The sequence below is a fragment of the Zootermopsis nevadensis genome, unplaced genomic scaffold (genome assembly GCF_977971745.1).
Source record: "Zootermopsis nevadensis isolate Lab colony 2312 unplaced genomic scaffold, Znev_1.0 Znev_ptg000024l, whole genome shotgun sequence".
NCBI classification, from domain to species: domain Eukaryota; kingdom Metazoa; phylum Arthropoda; class Insecta; order Blattodea; family Termopsidae; genus Zootermopsis; species Zootermopsis nevadensis.
This window is the reverse complement of record NW_028259156.1, coordinates 10,726,164-10,748,903: the sequence shown is the minus strand read 5'-3', so window position 1 is coordinate 10,748,903 and position 22,740 is coordinate 10,726,164. Positions and strand designations below refer to the sequence as shown.

Genomic DNA, 22,740 nt, shown 5'->3' with positions numbered 1-22,740 from the left:
GTAACAGCTAACCATCATTTCTTTGATTTTCCTACATACCTTTCTCCAACATGTTCTGTAAACATATGATCGTGTTAGCTTTAGATGTGAATTAATTTGTTGCTAACAGGAGTGATGGCTGTTCTAACGTCTGTTAAATTATTTTTGCGCTTATTATGAGTTCTTAACGCGAGCGAAATAAAAGGTCGTTCACGCCTGGTGCCTGCCCACATGTACAAGTATAATCTCAAAAACTACTGAGCGAATTTAAACTAAATTTGGTATTGTGGATCTACATTAATATTTGTCGGTCGATTGTAATTTGTATTTTTATCGGTTAGAAGTATCTTTCTTTTGATGCTAAGCTCAAATCGAATTTTATTTATTTATTTCCTGAAAATCTGTGTGTCGTAAAATAACATGGGCCTACATCTCGTAAAACAAATAATACTCAGTGATTAATTGGAAAAATTTAGATGGAAGGGTTTATGCTGTGTTGTGTGATACAGTCCGGAATTGTTCTTGAGGGCCTGATAAAATATGACAGAATAGCCGGCCTCTGAAATGAGAATCGAACCAGACACTTCCAGAATAGTTCTCACAACACAACCGGGAGGTTCAGTAAGGAATCTTGAGTTGTATTTTATATTGACGATTAAATAAGTAAATTTATAAAATACGTATACGTCATATACCAAGAGAAACTGATATCCTTAAAAGGGAATCATTAAGTATATAGAAAAACATGTTCGAGGAGCTAAAGCTCCCATTCTCCTTGTTATAAATACCTAGAAGCGCTCATGTGGGTAAGGGCTCTGCTACTTTTGTGCATTTCTGTTTGTGTTAAATGCCTTCCTAGGTTTTCTGTCCTTCCTTGTAATTCATCTTCGAAACTAGTGTTTTGGAATTCTGCACTAAAATTTGTGTTTCAGAGGTGCTTGCTTTCTCCATCATCATCACCACTCTGATGATGGAGGCAGCAGACACCGCTGAAACGTTGGTAAACTTCTACCAGACAGCCAACTGCCGTGAAAACCTTAAATCCTATTAACTAATGGTTCCTTTCTGCTGTCAATATTTTGGTCTTATGGCACTCGTCCTTTCCATGAACCCTTTCACAGTGCTGGGAGTACAATATTTTCGGTCCTATAACGATCCATTCATTGTCTGTAGACATCTGAACTGTTAACGGCGACGTTTTACAAACTTACCTACAGCGGAACTGCTTTTGCTACTTGTAATTTTTTTGACTTTGATCAGGTTGTGATGTGTTTGTTTTGTTGCAGAAATCCAAGTGTGTCCGAGGACGGGACTTGGACAGCCACCTATTGGCCGGTCCACACGGCTTACGGCAGGGAATTTTTGACCCTGGACGTGAATTCTACAAAAACCGGAAGGGGTCCTCGCCTCAAAGAGTGTGCCTTCTGGAAGAAGTATCTACCTCAACTCATGCTTGTCACGTGTAAGTTACTGAGCTACTGGAACTGAAGTACGCTCACTGCCTTGTATTGTTTTAGAAAATATTTCTGAATCTTTATTCAACGTACACGAAGCCGGGCCCCCCAATTTTCTTCTGCATCGCTTGCACTTCATTATTTATTACTCATTCATTTTTTTTGAGATATTAAAACGTCGTGAATAAATAAACCAAGAATAAAAATTGCGCTGATTGATAAAGCTAACCCGGCCGCCTGCATGTGAAAAGAATTCGTTGATCCGGTTTACGATCTGCACTGCTGTTATCGTGTTTGGACGTTGATTGTACGAAATTGATGATCCGTTGGTTATAGAACGGGGTTAAGAGACTTCGAGAGCGCTATTTTAATCTGACGGCGCACACCTGAACCACATCAATTTCAATTTTATGAATACCGGTGTGTGATTAACTTCTGCGGAAAATTGCCTTATTCAGTGGAAATTATATCAAATCAGTTCATAAATCAGATTCTGTACTTTATTTACATTTCTTCTGCATTTCAATTGTTTTTATATTAGTATTTGTAATATTTTTTAAGGACCTCAGCGACAGAAAATGACGAAAATATCAATACTACTACAAAAAGAGACTGAAAATGTATTTTATAATTGATGTTATTTCAATATTTTTTAATTTATTACTTACGAAACTATTATATCCGTATTTCTTGTAAAATGTTTCAGAATGTTCACCGGGAAAGTGAACCACCCGGGTGAAAGTAAACCGGAAGGCGAAAGTGGTGAAATGTTCACCACTACTTATGCCTATCTACTAAAGAATATTTACCAGCCACATACATTAGATGTACAGTTACTTCCTTCCAGAATAGATTATTTATGAAAATCCATGCAAAGTTACAATTACTGCATGCCGGGCGACAAGGTAGTGTGTACGAAGAAATGGATTCTCGACGTACAAATTATTCGAAAATACAGTCGTACAGTTTAACTAGGTGGTCACATATTTTAACTTTACAGTCTAAAATTTCTTCTAGTGACAGTGCTTGAACGATTGCACTTAATAATCTTCACATGTGAATTGGCAATCGAGGAAACATTTGACAAGTTGTGTGCTGCTTGATAAAATGGGACGGAAATCAGCCGTGGTTGATGGCGCTCCCACTACTGTTTTGTTGCGATAAAGAGGCGATCCGCACCCTTCGTATGTCAGAATCGATTTTATACGTTTTCGACATCGCCGTCGGTTGTGTTGATTACATTTGTTTTATTTGACATTTCATTTTGAACCTAAGCTTTCTACTCCTCCTGACGAATGCCATTTGCATACACTTGCATATAAACAAAAGGAAAATTGTTTGTTAATGTAAGGCATTTAAACTGACCAAGCTCCAGAACATTAATTGTAAAATGTTAAATTTATATAGGCTGCCATAATATAAGCCAAAAATAGGTATTTCAATTCTTAGATGTCCTTATTTTCGGCAAAGATTTGTTGCAGCTGGATGAGATCTGTTGACGAAAGCAAAATCTTTGGTAATTCGTCATTGGCAGAGATTGTTAACAAATTAACACAAATATTGATGTTTGAGCTTGAAAGCCACCCCCGTGTCGCATGCGGAAGCCATTAGACGAGTGGCCGGTCCCCAAGTGGTATCTTCGAGATTTCCCAACCACAATTTTGTACTCATGCTATATGTCCTATCCAGCTTATCCATTTTAATACCATTACGTACACATCGATAGTGTAATTTATAGAACATTTATGAATACGGTGATATATCTGAGATTTTCATAAAGTCGACTAATTTTTCATCATCCATGAACGTTTAAAAAATAACTTGCAGATGTATAATTAGCAACTTTTCTGCTACATGAGACTAGTTAATCTCACAGTCTGGAAGATTTAGAGCAAATTTTAATTTCTTTCTTAAAGGTATTTTATAATTAAATATTTTATATCTTCGGTGTGCTCCTTACACGAAGCACAAAAGTTCTAGCGTATTGACATGTTGGGAAACAGTTTCCAGGCTCTCAGATGTATGAATAGAATAAATATAAACTAATGACCAGAGCCCTTTGCTATTATGCCTCGCTGTCTCTTTGTCTTGAATGTTTGCAACAAAAGTAGCAGAGCGTACCGGAAACTCTTGAGTTTCTCCATTTATTTATTTCGAAACTTTGAAAACACGTAAAATGTTTAGTACTTCAATGAATTTTCGTTCCTCGTTATTTTTTGACAAAAGTAAAATACAAGAATGGCGTGTGGGATGTAAGAATAAGTAACTACAAAGATACAAAGAGTTTCATTCCGAGAATCAGAGGTGAGACGGTGGCTTACCTTTTGAGAGAAAATTCCCCTTACAAAGCTGCCATCTTAGCTCACTCGCCGATGAGTTCCCATCGGCGAGCGCGCTTCAAAGGACCAGATTTGTTACGCAGCAGCCCTGAGGATGAGAGCAGAGATTGCTCTCGAAACGGCAGAAGATATGGTTTATTTGCCATTCAGCCACCTGACGCGGCTCGTAACCCGATAGTTTTTTATCAAATTCAGTCGTCGCTAAAGCTTTGCTTTATAATTGCACCTTGCAGTTACTGTAGTTTCTCGCCATTTATTGATATTACTCTCGTAATTTAAAGCGTGGTTGACGAAGGCCCAGTTCCTGTTGGAAATTGTGGGTTAGAAAAGCAGTTATTACATTATATAGGCCTTCCTGAAGTTAATAAATAATTTGAAATAACGTATACTATTATTAGAAGTCCTACTAAATGTACCTAAACGTAGGACGCAAGAAACTTACAAAATGCAGTAATAGTTGAAATGGAATTTGATAACGTCATTTGTTTTGAGATTCAATTTCGATTTTTAGTATTCCGGAATCTTAATTATAAACTTTTACTTGATTGAATATCCAGTGACTTAATAACAATAATAATATAGCTAATCTGGGTAGTATTTGCAAAGTTCGTTAAGGGTTGTCAAACGCAGTGATGGGCAAGGTGAGCCTCTAATAAAACAAATTCTATCACAGACAGCGCTATTGACAGCGGAAGAGATTCTATGGAAATGAAAATGTTGGGAACTTTGCGAAGAGTTGAACAAGTTTCCTTCCGCTGCACTCAACCGCTTGATGAGCTTGCAAGCACGGCAAGTTTCATTCAAGTGGACTTCGTGATAACTGGAGCGTCGTTATTCATTAGGGTACAACAGAAACAGGCGTGACTTTGTTTCTTGCTCTTTTCAACAAAAAATAAAGAACATGTCCATAGTCACAGAGATCACGCGGATCTAAGACAAGTATGGCCTTAGACCACGTCTGTGGCCAAGGGTTCGAATGTCTCTTGAAGCATTGATAATGTCCACGTGATGCGCTGTTGTGTACTGTTTCTACGTGAATAGAGGCCTCGAGATGGGACATCGTCCATGCAAATATAAGGATTTATATTTTTCAGAATTCTGAATCCGAACAGAACAAAAAGGCGAGTCCATGGAAGCTGAATAAGAACTTATGAATCAACTGACTGATATCCATGTAACTTGGTGCGGACATCCAATTTTCCTTTCTTCCTTTCCTTGATTTAAGGTTCTGTTCTAACATTTTCCAGGAGGAACTAAGGAGAAATTTCAAAACCTCGGTTAATATAGTCGACCTCCGAGCCTAGAATCTAACCTAGGACTTCCCCAAATACAAGGATCTTACGTTACGGTGTTACAGACTTTGGGACAGCATGATCTGGGTAGTGCGGTCGTATTTCAAAGAGAGACAAAAAGCTCAGGACACATTTCGTAAAGCCTGCTTTCCTGTTGCACAGGATTCCATTCTGTATTGTTATATTCAGGTAATATACGGTTGTAATCAGAAAATGCAGTTTAGCCCAGGTGTTAACATTTTGGGCCCACGCAAAGGTAATTACAGAATCGAATTATATTCTAGCAGGAATTTATTACTTAACCTATAAATGCGCTACAGTTAATTGTTGGTAGTATTAAAATTCCTTTTTGGATGAACTCACTGCCCAAGCACAGATTCAGTATTTGTTAAATTTTATTAATATAATTTTAAATTTTCGCATTGTCGGCATGTTTATGGCTGTTGACATTTAAACAATTGTCCTTTCATATTTTTAAAGAATATTTGTTAATATGTGCCCATATAGTTTCACATTCGTAACTCTAACGTTAATTATCGATGTCAAAATTTAAGCCCAATGAAAATTTTCGTACAGTTTCCATGTCATTGTTCTGCATTCAACAGAAACATACATTACCTTTCTTAAATTTGAGCATTTTCCTAATTTTTCTCAACACGTGACTTCAGGTCTCTGTTGTTTAAATGAAACGGGGGTTGTTCTGAGCTGAAGAGTTAAGGCCGTTAAAAAGTAACGCCGTGGGCGTTGAGACAGGTTCCCATTCGCACACGAGCTAAGAACCCGTTGGGATGTTCTAGGAACCACTGCGGCTTGACTTAGTCAGACCCAAATCTGTGGCTCTTTAGCGCGGCGTTCAACAACTCTTCGACATCAACGCACGCCGCTATTGTGGAACGCTAGGAGACCTTCGTACCGCCATCAGGAAAAAGCGTCCCGGCATGCTGACAAGGGGTATCATCGTACTGCACGACAGCGCCCGTCCCCAATGCAACCCTCACTTTCCAGGACATCTGCACCGGAAGGTGATGGACCACTCCTCACGCATTCCGGTCCTGTCGCCTTGTGATTCCATGTGTTTGGCCGCCGTAAGAAAGCGCCATCGGACCACAGATTTGGTTTGGACGAAGTAGTGGTGCAGGCAAAGGTTTCAGTGGTAGCCGAGGGAGTTGTCTGTTGAGGGAATCAGTCAACTGGAGCGTGAAAGGGATTCCTGCCTCAACACCCATGGGGACTATTTTCAACGCTCTCTACTCCTTCGCCCAGAATAATCACCGAACTTTGTTTATTTAAACAAGCGTCCTATATTAAGTTACGATCATTTCACAAGCTGTGGTGGCCCGATGTTATTACTGACTAAAATAACTTAAAATGACGAGGTTGGGGTGGGGGGGGGGGGGGGTAACCACTATTATAACTTTTATACAAAATTCTATTAATGTCGACTAAAGTTACTGAAGGGGAACACAAAGACAGCGTTGTGTTGTGATAAGCGTATCTTTTTAAGAAAGGAAAGCAGGTTTACAATGCATTGCTTCAAGGATTGTTCAACTTCCTTCACCGACCCCCTGCTTGAAAGTACGAGTGTTTGGCGTGTTTCTTGTTTTATTAAAAAGAGAATCCATTTTAGCCGTCACGTCAAATGAGGCTGTCAATCTAATAAACATCTCATTACACAATGTTTGAACTATTTGTAGGCATTTTCCGGAATATTAAGTTTACTTTCAGGAAGTTAATTACATAAACGGAGGTCTTGTTAGGAACATTTCCGCTTAGAGAAATGTGAGATTGAAATAGAACGGGGTTGCAGTGAAACATGATCTTGAAGTTGGTAATTTTGACGTGAAAATGAGATAATACGTGCCGCACGGGGAATGTAATATTGCACTAGTTTAACTGCTATGAACGTAAATGAACTATTCACTGAACAGCGTAGAAACTGTACAGTGTCTGCTACATTTCAGTGATGATTATTGATCGAAAAATTACGTAGATGATTCAGTTCAATAGCAGTGTACTGAGAAATCCCCGCGTTTCACCTGGAAGTTAACACGCAATAACATTACAACAGTTTTTGCAAAAATTGTTCCATTTGACTCTGTATATGACCCCCAATTTAAAACAAGTGCCTTTTTCAATGAAACCATAGTTTAGAGATACAAATATCAAGGATAGAACTAAATTTAGGACTGGCAATTGAGAGCTTGTCACTTCTAAAGGAAAGATGTCCAGAAATATCTTTCATAGTTTAATCGTTTAACAACAGGAGATAAACTTGTACGAAATCACCAGTTTACAGCCTGGATTAGTTGGAGGGAAGTGTTCAATATTCCACGGATTTAATTTTAAATTAAGGCTTTAATAAAAGCTACACATTAAATCCGTGCCTAAACACCACAGTTTATGGTTACAAAGAATGATCTATGAGTTACGATCCACCTGGGAAAATATTTCTTAGTACCCATTAGGAAGGAGTCTGCAGCACACGTGGACGAGGGGACTAAGAGAAATTCCCGTTTCTGTCCTAGAATACAACTCTATAGTCCAGCTTAAAGCAGCTCACAAAACTGGTATCAGATGATATATTACCAGGCGTTTCAATTATTTATTTAAATTAATCATTTAGCCGTCTTTGAATGTTTATACTGCATTTATAACTTGACGTTTTAACATGAAGAAATAGAGTGTTGAAAAACAAACTTTATCAAAAAATTGTGCTTTACCCATGTTGTAACAAAATAACAACACGAGTTTTCATGCGTTGTTTATACATCCAGCAAAATTAAACACGCACAGGGAGTTTGTGTCCACTCCAAGCGGAATCGGCTATCATCCATATATGCAACACTCGTCATACGACCTCGTTTGGAACGGTGTTAGTTCGGAGTAAATGTATTCATGGACTAGCTTGTTCACTGCAACTATCGGATTCCCCAAGCAGCATTTATTTGACCCACAAAGGTCAACAGAAGACAAGTGTTATTCTGCATTGTATTGCCTAAATTTAAATAATTTTACCGCCATGGTAGTAACTCAATAACACAGTACTTCTGTTATTGAAGTAAGTAATATGACGTATTCATTAACAGAACTGAGAATCATGTATGTTATAGAATAATCGTGGTTTTGAGAGTTGCGCGTTTATGTGGTCTGGTGCTTTGGAAGGGGATGAATGTGGAACTGCAAGGGATAAAGACAGAGCGAGAGGACAGTGTATAATGTGTATCCGTGTATTTGCATTTCGAGATGATTACGCGCTAGGAAAATAGCAGTGACCAATTTGAATACAGTCAATGTGTATAAACCAAATAACTCAACCCAAATCCCACCCCTACCCTACCTTAACCAATCCTCTCAACTAATCCTAGTATAAAGCTGCCATTCCACAACGAAAAATTATTCACCACATTAGTAGCATAAATTCTTATTTGAAGCACTATAACAAACCGGAAACAATAATATATTAACAAAAAATAATCGCAAAATCATGGCGTCATACTCCACGAAAATGAAACGTTATGTCTCGTTTTCCTTACTTACATAACCTGATAAACCATTAATTTTTATAATAAAATTAATATAATTGGAAAGGGGTTATGAGTGGTTAATTAATGCCCGCCTAAATTAAATACTGATGAGCTTAAATTAATCACTCATTAGTCGGAACAGCCCCAGTAGAGGTAGAAGTTCTCTCTTTTGGGGCCTATCAAAACAATATCTGCTCGATACTGATGGCTCATTCTGTAGGTTTAAAGTGGCCGGAACGCGGAGTTCACGACCTAGCTCAACTTTGCGCCGAGGTCAAGAATGCGCTTTTTTTGTGGTGGTTGATGTAATTTAGAAGGACGTATTTCTCTAATGATGTATAGCTCAAATATGTTTCTTGTTAAATATGAGTAGATGTTTATTTTGACAACTTAGATTATGATCATTTCTGTTTTCGAACGGATGATAGAAATCGTTGTGGTTAATTAAATCTTGTAATGTGTTACATGTGTAAGTACTGAATTCCAAGTTGTTTCCGTATCACACGAACTTGTTTTCACACTTAGAGCGACTCCCAAAACTGCACGGAGTTACAAATGTCATATAAGTCATATGCCCCTAAAAAAATGTATCGAGCTGAGGTAATAAATATACATTTTAAACTTAACATATTTAAATTGTTTGGCCGTTATTAAAGTCAGTAAGTTCACAGGCAAATATGTCTGTCTTCTGTGATACTGACCGACGTTTCAGAGTAACTTATTGATTCCATAATTAGATGGATGAGTAACTCACATACCACCACTCTGATGATGAAAGCAGTAACGTCCTCTGAAACGTCGGTCAGTATCTACCATATACACAGTGCAACATTCCAGAAGAGGGCTAGCTTCATACTCTTCGCCGTTTGAACCTCAAATCTTACCAAGACTTTTTGCGCTTAATTCTCCAACTGTCGCTTATTAGCGTCTTTTATTTTAATCTTTAGCTTTAACTTAATCTTTCTTTGACAGATCCTGATGTTGCAGTTATTATATTCAGACTATGCATTGCATATTTACATTTTACATGGCTTGAAGAGGGTTGTTATAATAATATTAATCGTAAAAATGTGTAGGCCATGTTAACAATGTTATCGGACTGACACGGTTAAGCCCTGGTCCATCTTATGATGACCAAATAGATGGTCGAAAAATACAGTGGATTGTTTATTTGGTAATAACATCTGAATAAACGAAATTGTGTTTCGCGGGGTGTGTATATGCACTATACAAACTTTGTTCGGTACACAGAGGGCTACACCAGCGTAAAAGTTTCAAGGAGTTTCTGCCCCGCCACGGAGTTAGTAAATTAGCAAGTTAATTAATATTCAAACGGTGGAAATGAAAGTTTTAAGAAGTACCTAATGGATTTAGCAGATCAGACAAAATTAAAGGCGGACTTACGCGAAAGAAACTAAATATTTATGTCGTAAATGGAAAACCAGATGGCTGCAGGCGAAAATGGTTAGGCCACCTAACAGAATGGACAATAAGATTCCTGAAACTTGTTCTTTAGTATTAACCGAAGGGATGTAGAGGTACAGGGAGACCAAAATGTGGCTGTGAAGTCGGGTGAGGCTTGAGCGTGCTCTGCCGAGGACGGAACCAGAAAGAACTGGGTGTTGTTTGCTGGTGGGCAAGGAGAAACATAACTGAACACGTAAAAGGGAAAGGAACAAGCTCATTAAATGCATTCCGTTTGGCGTGGTACTTCGACACAGCCAGAAAAAGTCATTTTACTGAACGAGTATTTAAAACTGCCTGCGGTTAAAAAACATGCTGTATTAACTGTTGAGGCCTAATGACAGTGCCTTCTGATGACCGCGGTTTCAGTCCCGCAATGTCTTCAGCTGCTCTAACACTAGAATTGCACCTAAGAGTTTCATTCTAATGATGAAAAGTTGACAATGTTTTTGTGAGTTATTTGCACAAGAACATAAATTGAAAGCGTGATTTTTGAGGTCGTGTATACGCGTTTGTGTTTGAACGAACATGTTTGTTTCGTATTTGACTACTCTACAGATTTAGATGAAATTGGTATTAGAAAGTCGGCACAAAAGTTGTGATATTTAATTTTGTTACGGATCAATAATGGCGAGTACTTAACGAAATACAAGGAGAAATAATTTGACTATTTGCCTACATATTACATGATATTTTCGTAATAGTAGATTACTATATTAAATAATTTAATAACAAGGATAGTGAGGTGTTTTTATACAAATTATTTATCACTAGGTTATAAGAATTAAAGTAAATAGCATTACACATGAGCCTACTTCCTGTCATTTACTAACTGTACGTCTCAGTTCTTGTAAATACCAAATGGATCCCTCTGTGCTTTGCAGTGCATACCGTTTTCTAGTTACGAAACAGAGGTAGCATTGATCTCTTTATTAAATATAGATTATTGTCTCTACACGAAGCCGACAGACAGAACAAAAAAAAAAGGTATGAGCGCCTATTCATAAGTCAGGTTTGAATTAATTTCACATTCCTTTGGTGTGGATAACTTGCAGCGTTCATCGTAAGTGCAAAATCTGTCTGACGCTGAAATGCATCATAATAAATCACGTCTTAAAAGGAATGTTTAGCTCTCATAATACAGATGTGGAAACCAGCGTAAATTATCTCTTAACTCTTCGAAACACGAAGTTTAACTAAACGATATTTAAAAGATTTAGTCCCTGTCTAAAAGAAATCACAATGCGAATCCATGGCAAAGATCTATTGTTTAAAACTCTAATCTATTTTGAGAGCCGTACGAAACCGATAAATATTCAGTGTCCTGGCAAAATTTAGGATTACAAAACATTAAAGCAAGTGGTATATACAGTTGTTCCTAGAAAGGTTGATGAAAAGAGCTCATTTAACGTGAAAATTGAAATTAAAATAATTAATTCAATATAGTCAGTTTGAATACTTTTCTTTTCATCTAAATCTTAAAATCTTATTTTTCCTCTGAATTATGTGAGGAACAGTCCTGTCACAGTCGGGTAAACACGAAGCCAGATCGTCGGCAGAATACACTGAGAAATAAATTCAGAATACCTCGATGGACTACGAGAAAGTAACAAAAGGAAGACAAAAGAGAGAGAATGAGAAAGTGAAGGAAGAATCTCATTTGTATTTCTTGTACCAGTGCGACAGAAATGTTTGTAGCGTTCATGTAAAATACGCAAGGAATATGATTCCATACGACTCACTGGAATAATTGACCATATGTAGGACGCCTGTGACGTACAGTCCTATATTACTGTTCTGCACTAGATGCCGCAACGTCTGCAGCTGACACTTTACCCTCAAGAGAGGACAATGGACCATGATCAGTGTTGCCGTCACCACCGTCACTCTTAAGCATTTTTTTTCGTTTGCCCTGAATCACGGGACATGAGCCATGAATGAAACATTATGAAGCAAATAGACCAGAAGGTATTAAAATATTCATATACTGTTGAAAAGATGGAAACATGTTTGACTTCCTCCAATTTGCATCGACAAAGTCAAAGTAAATTATAAGAGTAAGGACTAATTTATTATATTTGTGTTCCGAGACAAGAAAAGTGGTAGAAAGTAACAAAAGAAATAGAAGTTATTTCAAATGCATTTTTGAAACTTTTAATGAGGAGAGTGTTTTGCTTCTGTTCTTCGGAAACCTTTTAATAATGCTAGACTATAGATAACTGAATATTACTTATTGTTAGGAGATATGAGGTATCTGAAAGAGAAATCTATTTAATTCACATTCAGCTAATTTAAAATTTGCTTCACTATAAATGTAATGTGTTGTAATTTACAATTATACAACCTAAGCTAGACTACTCCAAAAAAGTGTTTGTTATAAAATTTTCTTTCCTATATTCTAGAGCGGAAATATCTAGATACTGTTATCGTCCACGTTTTCTGGCGGAAGACCTCATCTCGTTGCGGAACACAATTTGGGAAACACTGTTTTATGAAATAAAAGAATCATTGAGTCGCTACTGCGGTAAATAATAATTATGCTATTTATGTTTGATTTTTAGGCATGTTTTGACTTTAAAGTAGAATATATATTCATAAAATTGTCATAATAAATATTGGTCATTATTTCAGTAGTTTATTTTAAAAGAAACGCGGACGAAGGACAGTCATTCGCTAGTGTTGCGCTATTTACCTTTTGTGATATTAGAAGTTATTTGCTGTGAGACGTCGCGGTGCATGGAGTGTGTTGCTGGTGGAAGAAATGCCCGTGTAATGCAGAAGGCAATTGCTAATGTGCCAACAGTCGTGGACACCACATAAAGGATTGTTCTCAGTGTGTGCGACTGGGCATGTCAAAAACAGATTTTCTTACGGTGAAATTTTGGTTCTCATGATGATTAGTATGAAGATGGCTGCCTTCTGGGAAGGATCTTCGTATAACGTGGTAGATATTGACCGCGTTTCAAAGGCTTTTATTGCCTTTATCATTAGGGTGAGAAGACCCGAAGGTAAAATGGCAACTTTTGAGAACTAGGTGTAGATTATAGGATATTTAAGATGGATATCTTATGTGAGAGTGTGGACTAAATTTATCCTGTTCATAAAAGGTAACTTCTCAAGAAGGACATTTCTCCATGCACTCTCGCAATTAAATCACAAAAGTACGAAACATTTGGATTATATCTATTAACTTCAGCTTGAGAGTTCTGAAGAAGATTATGGTAGTTGTCGTTTCATGCATAAGATTTCCTCGCCAAAAAGTTTAATAGACACCATCCTCCATAAGTGAAGAAGCTTATATTGGGATTCAAGGTCGGGGCTTTTGATAGCAGTAACAGATGACAAAAGGAAAAGTTTGAAAGATGGGCACGATTATAATGGGGACACACGCTCTTCAAAGATCAATGCAAAGGCAGGGCTTTGGTTGCTATGGAAATGTTGAAAGACGTAGCTATGCGAAATCTATGTTGGAGAAGAAAAAAAGTTAAGGACAAGGGAGATAGAAAGCCCATATCTGCTGCATAAAGAGTCTACTTTTATGTCATCCTGCCAGCAGAAAATATGATTTATATATAAGAAGTTACCTTCTGATGGGTATAAAGTGGAGTAGGGATACCAGAAAATTTAGTATTTTGTAACAATATTATGTGAAAATAACTGGTTTAATATTTCGGAATATCCATATTAAAACTTGGTGTCTCGCGATTCGGAAATAGTAGATTGTAGATTGTGGGTCTGTAATACTTGACTTAATAGTTTTATTTTATATCAATTATACATGTAGTCGATTTGGAAGAATTTTATTAATATATTATTCAGCTATATGTTTCTGCCTCATTGGTCAAGTTCGTGGTTTTCTTTGCATATTTTGAGTTAAAAAATACCAGTTTTGTGGATTTCTTAGGTTTTGCATCCTAAGATATGTTCTTGTTCTTTCTGAGGATTTATTTTCATGTACCAATAATGACCATGTTCCTGTGGAATTATTCATGTGTGATTTTTGCTAAGTAAATTTCTCTTTTGTTTGGACTTGTGGTGTTTTTCTAGCGGTAGGTATATGCAGATTTCGAACAGAGTGTAAAGAGAAAATGAGAAAAGGGTGTTGGGGAGAATAGGTATATTTGGACGTAAGAGGAACATATTAATGAACTTCGCACTTCGTACTTCGCGCTAAATGTTATTAGGGCCATCAAATCAAGGAGAGTATGGAGGAATGGTACAAAACACCCACGGATGATAATAGTATTGACGTACAGAATTTTAACTGGAGAACTTGAAGGGAAGGGAACCAATGTGTATATGGGATTATAATAATAACTGTATTTAAAGAAATACAAACGTGAATCTCGTTATACACGCATTCAGTATCCTCATTTTCGCATATCTGCGGTTTTAAGTATCATGAGAAATAACAGTGTCCTATCCGCGGCCAAATTTTATAGACTATATAACCTGCGTCTAAATTAGGTTTATCAGGGAATATGATGCAGGTGATAAGCTTAGCTTTAAAGAATGAAAGATTCTGTTTAACATCAAAATATCAATTGTTATATATTTCGCGTTTTACGCATTTTTATTATACGATGCAATTTGCAGGAACGCAATTGTCGTATGTAACAAAAGCCACATATAATATGACGTTGCAGGCTGAATTAAGTTGGTTCAGGACAGGGTTAAGCATGGACTGTATTAAATACGGTAATGAGGCTGCGAGTGCCCTATAAAAGACGATAATTTATTGAAAAACCGAGCGATTATCAGCTTATTGAGCGCTGTGCTATACAGAGTTAACCTGTATCTTTTGCATTCGTGGAACACTAATCAAATTCACTAGCAAATGTTTGTCTTTGTAACGTAAATATATGTATTACACACAGAATCTACATTCAGCTTGACAATTATACGCGATAAGTTAAGTGCGTTCTAGAGCGGCAAATTCAAGCGGGATATTGACGCCAAGGTTAGTAAATGCGATTTGGCCGTCCTGTTTTTGAGACTAGAAATTTACTTAGGAAATTTTGCTTTACGAACTCTCTCCTGGAACGTAGCTACTCATAAGAGACGAGACTGCCTGCATTTGTTATCATCTTGAAAGAGATGAGAGCGGAAACACGGACTTCGTAGCACAAAACCACCGATTCCATAAAAATCGGTTTCGATCGGTGGGACGTGACAATTCCAATATAATGCGCATATGTCTAGTTCGGTTGGAGTATTTCTGTTTTGCACATGACAAAAGAATCCACCTCGGCGACAGTACACTGATCCTACTGACATCTTGAATAAACACTGCTGCAGAGTTCCATACACAATTCACACTCTCTGTTCTCAAAAGGGAAGAAAGGAACTTATAAGAAGGTGAGGAATGTTGGCGTATTCGTCATATGTTGTCTACAGATGTGAACTTTATCTTCATTCGGAATGAAAAATGTAGACTGAGGATGTCTAAGTACAGTGTTCTTAAGAGTTCTCGGGTTTTCTCTATTTTAAGGAAATGTTGATATGGTTTCTAAATTGCGAGTTGCTACCGAATGCTTCTTATGCTACCCTCAGATTTAAATTCATCAAAATTACTCCTTGGTACTTAGACCACCAAATTTTTCATTAGAAAATAAAGTTCCGCTGATTAAGCTACTACTCCTTACCACTTCTATGCCACCCTTACCAGAAGGGCTAGCTGGCGAAGTGTGGGAATCTTCCAGCAAAGTGTTGCTTCCACCCCTCATCTAAAACAGTACTTTTCACTTATTCTTATGACGTTCTGTTTGAACCTTCTCAGAGTTAAACTGAATTTAACACTAGAATGTGATTTACGAAGTGTACCTAAATTTTATGAGAATCTAATGATTGAAGTAGATTAAGGTCGCTGAGCCAGTATTTTTCCTTCGGCCGCATCAGGAAGACAGACAGACCTCTGATCCTCGTTAGATGGCTCTCGAAATTGTGTCGATTTTAACCGTAAAGAGAAACATTATCCCCTGGTCTGTCGTAAATCCTTTTATTGACTGCTGAGTATTTTGTCTCTTTTTGCTTCAAAGGGAGGAGTGTGGGTACATCACCAAACACTGAAAGAGTCGGGTGGTTTAAATCCTTGCTGTTTCCTTCCAGTAAGAATCCACATCTGTTCTGTGTTATGTTGAATTTATGGCTTTATAATTGTTTATTGACATCAGGGAGGAGATCCTCGGTGCAATAACACAGAAGCAGGAAATTGAACCTGATGATGGCCGCACTGGTTTGAAATATTCTTTTCAAGTCAATGGACAGTGAACAGTGTTTATGAAAAGCGACGTACAAAACAACCAAGAATTCACGATATTTGAATAATTTCTTAAGAAAATAGAAAAAGGCCGTTTGAAAACAGGATGCTGAAGTGAATATTCGGCCTGAGAGAAAAGTAACAGAGTGATGGAAAGGTTGCATAATGAGATATTTCATATGATGAGATTTGAGGTTCTAACGGCCGTGAGTTTGAAGATCACTGTCTTCTGGAATGTTGCACCTTGTAGTCTGGTAGAAGTTACCGACGTTTCATAGGTGCTTGCTGCCATCATTAGGGCAACATCCCAGATGTTACATAATTTGTACTCTTCACTGACGTTATCAAATCAAAGAATATAAAGTGGGTGAGACATAAAACACACATGAAGACACGACTAACGCTACTAATTTTTACTCGGTAAAGACGAAACGAAAATGCCGCTTGTAAAATCTGGATTAATGAACTGTAAATTAGATTTTATGACTCAGAAATGGTAGAGTAGGCGGCTCTTGTTAACACGGTTATGAACCTTATGATTTCATAAATTTGCAGTATTTCTTGAAAATGTGAGCGAATATCAGCCTCTCGAGGACTGTTCCTCATGAATTTAGTATGTATCCACGACACACGGTTTTTTTGTGAAATTATATTTATGACCATCAGGGAGTATAAAGCCCAGACCATAGGGAACATTTATTTAAGGCGTAATTACAAATAAAATTCATTGTTATACAGTGACTGCAATATCAAAAAACAGCTGACGTATTTGTTTGTTCGACAATTCCATTTGTGCTGATTTATTTACTTTCTTCTCCCCGGTGTAATTTGTCAGCAGTTTTATTCTGGCTTACATTTTTATGCACCGACAATCTGAAAATTCTCTCTCTCTTGTGCGAGCTTTGAGACACCATTTGCAGTTTTGATTTTAGAAATGAACTGTTTCATTACACCTGGCCCAATTTTTATGTGTAAAATGTTGGCCGTCGTTGTTGCTAACAGCGTATGCTGAGCGTACATGCCTTCTAATCCAAGATATCCTATTTCAACAAAACAGTAGGACTGTTTCCATTGGGATCGAACTTGCGACCCCAGTGAGTCGACGGCCTTTCGCTTGCTCAGCAGTTCCTATCTGCTCATTAACTATTTGTTGTTTACTTAAAAGCGCTGTGAATAGTCCAGGATAATTAATTAACAATGAATTTAAAAGGACACAAGAGGAAGAGGTAGAGGCCTAATGTAAGACACTGCGCAGGCATCTAGTGGAATAGCTGAGGAAAACCATGAAACCTTAGGACAGCGATCTTCTGACAGTGATTTGAACACTGGCCTCGCCAAGGTCACTAAATTCAGTAGCCAACTTGGTCGTAAACGTGTAGACAGTAATAGGAACTCAGAAGTAAAGTAGTAATTAAACATAAGCATAAACTTCAGAAGAATAGTTCACCTTAATCCAAACTTTCTGCTGTACAGACTTTTTGGGTTATGCTCAATCTTAGTAATCCATCAGTCCATCTATCCATCCATCCATCCATCCACCCAATGGCACTAGAGCCCAAGTCGGACCCTGACCTCCCTTCGGGTTTCGAAATAATTAGGTTTTTAAGATGTAGGGTTATTAGCCTCATGATCAACCCCTAGCAATCCTGGAGGACCGATGGGTTGCTTCGTCTGGCTTCTCGCCACCAACCTCCCCGACTACCGAGGTCCTGCCGGTAAAGCTTTGTGGGTCATTGAAACACACATCTAGGTGATGCAACCCCTAGGTGGAGAATCTTGGTAATGTAACTGTATAATCTGACAATAAAATGCAAATTAGCCGAAGAGTTAGCTTAACAGAGGTGCAGAGCTATAGGGGTCTACGGAAAATTTTAGGATATTTCTAAAAAGTTTCTCACCATCGCCATATTTGAAATGTAATGACAAAAACACAATACTTATATGGAATTTATGTCATGTACTTCGGTTCAAAGAAATTAATAAACTTCGTTTACTATAGGTGGTAATATTCGCTGAGACTAACCAAGAATTAAATAAGCCCGAAAAAGTTTAGCTTGATGGCGAGATTTCAGATTTCCGAGGCGATAAGTGTGAAGTTGACTGTCTTCTGGCATGTTCTGCCTTGTAGTCTGGGAGAAATTGGCCGACGCAACATGACAGAAGACAGTCATATTCAGGGTTTAGTTTAGATCAACATCATATTCAGTGGAAATGCGTTTGATTCTTTGAAATATAAAATATATGAACGGACAGATGGAGACGGCATACTCTTTGTGGTTCAGTAAATCCGTAGCAACATTTACAGTTGGGATGTCCCCAGATTAATAAGATTTGTGGCGATAAGGAACGTCTTCATTTCGACGTGTGTGTGCACGATCAGCCCCCATGAACCACACAGCTGTGACGGATTTAACAAATTGACTATTCATGTATATTAGTTGTTTATAAATCGTCTCTGCAAGCAACGTCTTAGGCCTTTCGTTAAATGACATCTAAAATGTACAGTGTATGGGCAGAAATAGATAAGGAGTTTATAACATAACTTTGTCTGTTGGGTAGCCATAGGTCTGTATGATTGAACAAAAGAAGAAGGAATTTAGTGCGTGATAGTAGTAACGTTGCCATTACAATGAAAGAAATTACTACATGCATGAAGGGACGAAAGGAATGCTTAGAAGTAATGAATAATTGCATATGCAAAGATAATGAAAAATTAACAAATTGTACAAAAGTAAGAGTTACAAAACCACTAAGGAGACTTTGGAATTTGGGTTTTGAGACCGAATGAAAAGGCTGCGATGAACACGAAACCATCTGTAATTTCCACCTATTAATGTTGTAGAACGGATTGCCTTCGGTTGCTTCATGGTATCAAAGTGACCCTATAAAACCAACCCTTGCATACCGTACATCCGGACTCCACGACTGGCACGTATTCTACTATGAGATCCACATAATCCCTTGCGCTGAAGCGTATGATGGAATATATTGACAATGTGCAGCGTTAAGTACTTAATATCGCTGTTGTCTGTTTATTGAACTTAGCGTATATGTAGAAAAACCAAAATCATTTCCATCTACAAAGTGAATTTGAGAGCTCAGTTGATTGTGATTGTGTTCACTAGAAGCATTTCAAAGGACTCTCTATGCAGTCCTATTTAGCCATCTTGCTATTATGCAGTATGAAGCAGAAACTTTTCTTGGCACTAGGTTTTTTGTCAGTAGTCACACTTGGTCATACTTTAAATATTATAATCTTTCCTTGTATTATTAATAAAGACAGCATTATTTAACTCTTGAAAGCAAAATGGTAAGTATAAATATCACATACTTTATCGTTCAATATTTAGGTATTTCACCGTATTGTGTATCTGTAGATTTCGTTTGGTTCACAAAATAAATCACTTTTCTCTAAAATATCACCAAGCGACTTATCATTTGAGGAGGGTTTTTTTCACTTGAACGCACGAAGCGGTTTATGAGATATTAAATAGATAATGTTGGTGCTACAAATGATGGGCATCCAGCCAGAAAATCGTACAGTAAGAAATGTTACTTTAGAAATCGGGAATTAAAAAATTTGCTGTCAGAATGAAATGGCATAAATGTGTATTATTTAGGTTACACTAGAAGCTGAGAGAGAGAGAGAGATTGTTTTAATATGAAGCTATACAGACTTCAGCACTTATAAAACTCACATTACTAAACACGATCAGTTATGAATATTGTTAAATCAGGAATTAACATAAGTTAACCTTTTCGCAAATCAATGAATGTGATCCTAAAACAAATTGACAAATATAGACCAGTGTTAAACACGATACATGTAAGCACAGAACAAAATATTATAGCAAACCTTACCAGGCTATGGTTCTATGTGTATCCTAATGTTGGATTTCAGAACAAGTGATAAGAAAATAGATTTTGGTCTTCTGGGTTGTTGCACTTCGGTATTAATGTATAACCTGCCTTTACGTTGATAATCTAAGCCATATTAAATAGACTGGCTTATAATAATGGTTTACAGACTTTATAATCCTTTCGTTTTTACATAGACGAATAGATAGAAAAGATTCTGAACTGGGTATAAAATGCGCTGCAGTGTCAGTACGTCTGACAGTTTAATTGAAATTAAATGGCGTATAATAGCCTCGCGCTTTGTAAGTCGCGAACAGGTCTAGAGCCACTCAGTGTCAGGTTTGTAGATTTATTCTCAGTCTGGGCATGGATATATTTTCGCGTTCTTCGGTACGTGCTATGAAATTAAAGATATTAAACATGGTGAAATACAGTATTTAATGAGATGATACTTAAAATTAGTTAACTGTTCTGCTTTAACAGAATATATCTTGAACCATCTTCTCCTTTTTTTGATTGCAAGTAATGCGTCGCTCTTTGGTTTAATTTTATACTGATTTCAAACTAATTTAACACGACGGTTAACGTACACCTTCATTTTAAATATACTGTAAAATTCTCTGTTTGGTATTTACGCATTTATTACGTAAATTTGCAAACAGGCACTACTTGTTATGAAAGTACACACTCCCGAACAGAGTGCATTTCCTGCCATGTATCCAATTACAGTTTATATGACGTCTCGTGAATAAACATGAACACGCAGACACCAAAAACAGACAGACCATTTCATATGCGTCTTTTCGTGAAATGTATAAAATAAACTCATTATGGTTAGTCAGGCACGCCAGCCTGCCTAATTCCAAAATTTTCGATATTTACTCGTATTGGTGAACTCTACAGTAAGTCTGTGGGCGAATTTAATCTTGGTTTGTGTTTGTCACGTCAATCAAACTTCAAATATTTACGAACGGCTGAACAAATCATAATTGATCCCACAAAGGAATGTGAGCAGACTAATTTCGAAAATGCTTACAGCCAATCAGTTTTTAGTATTACTTCTATCAAAAATCAGAGATAAAACTTATCATACAATTGTAAACTTAGTTTTTGTGTTTAGGTATGAGACGTTGTCTCTCAGGTTAAGTGAATTACCTACGCAGAACATGTGATGAGACTTTAAGCAGAATTTTTTCGGAGTAGGGCACAACAGGAGAGTAAAGAAAACGCTTAAACAAAATTTATTTCGTCATATACTGTGATAATCTGTTTATGAATAAGTATTGTTAAAGATAACGAAAACTGCCTATTAGTTTTCAAAAATAATTTCAGGATGGTTTTCTTGGCCCTTGGTTTCAACGAGGAAACTAGGAAAATATTCTTTGCCCGAGGGGAGAAAAAAGTTAGACACCCTATACTAGATGATATTGCTATGTACATTTCGGAAAGGTTCTGTATTCAGTATTATTCGTACCTGTGTGTAAACCCTTGACCGAAAAATTAATATCTTGGTAAAATAATGATACGCAACGGGACGATAATTGTTGTGTGCATAATTTATGTATGTAATATCTCCGTATACCTACCTACACAAGCTAAACAGTTCTGTAGGAAACAAACAATGATGACCAATAATAATTCAGTCTGCATTGTTATTTTTCGGACTTTGTCCATCGTCTGATTTCACTGCCCTGAGATTAGCAAATTATAACGAACCCCACAGACTAGTTGCCCTTCTCCTCCATCACACTCGAATCGATGTGTTATTTTATAACAATAGACGATGGATAAAGTCCAAAACCCAACAATCCAGATCGTATTACGCCATCATCAGAACCCTACAGAATGTCGTGTTTAATTCACTAAATTATGGAGATGGTTCAAAATTCAAAAATAATGGTAATATGTGTCTTGAAACAGCTATAAAGAATTGTATCTCATTCTAGCTGTGAACATTATCTTCTGACTTATTGCTCAATTTTGTCTTTGATCTAACTGAGAAAATATTGATGGCTTTTTATGCACCTTGCGCGAGAATTGCCTTCAGACGTATCCTGCTACTTTATCCAATAAGTTTAACTCAATTTTATCAGCCTGCGTTTTATTTAATTTCGTGCCCTGTCACTTCATGTTTCTCCTTCACATTTCTCTCCTCAAACTTCATCCATCAGCTGTCTGCAATTCATGTTCGTTTCATTCAGGCGGAAAAAGTCGGATTATAAAGCATATAAAGCATTGTATCCAAATGAATTTTAGTATTTCTCTTTCCGTCCACTAGATGTCAGGCTTGTCACTTCGGTGTCTGCTCATGTCGTGTGCCCCACGAGCTGGATATGAGGATGCCAAATGGAACTCTTTTGTTATAATTCAGAAAATAATCCTTAGACTGATACACTAGATTACTTTTCCTAGAACTTTCTGTGACAGGCAAAATTCTCAAGAATAAACTCGTGTAGGATGCTGACTGAACCGAATACGCGTACAAAATTATGCATGAACCCGTAAAACAGGCAGTTAATAGCCTGGATTTTTCTTAAAGTAAAATTTACTGAAGTTGCTTAATTATTTTGA

The 22,740-nt window shown here is 37.2% G+C and overlaps 1 protein-coding gene across 7 annotated transcripts in view; it reads left to right on the top strand.

Moving 5' to 3' along the window:
- LOC110831950 (acetylcholinesterase) overlaps positions 1-22,740 on the top strand; it is a 322,930-nt gene that overhangs the window by 287,891 nt on the left and 12,299 nt on the right. For 6 of the 7 annotated variants that reach the window (XM_087355399.1, XM_087355400.1, XM_087355398.1 and 3 more), the window contains one exon: positions 1,266-1,441. In XM_087355399.1, coding sequence (XP_087211525.1) covers positions 1,266-1,441 — 176 coding nt within the window. Of the gene's footprint in view, positions 1-1,265; positions 1,442-2,139; positions 9,215-22,740 lie in introns of those variants that run through there. The other variant, XM_087355404.1, reaches the window with a different exon arrangement.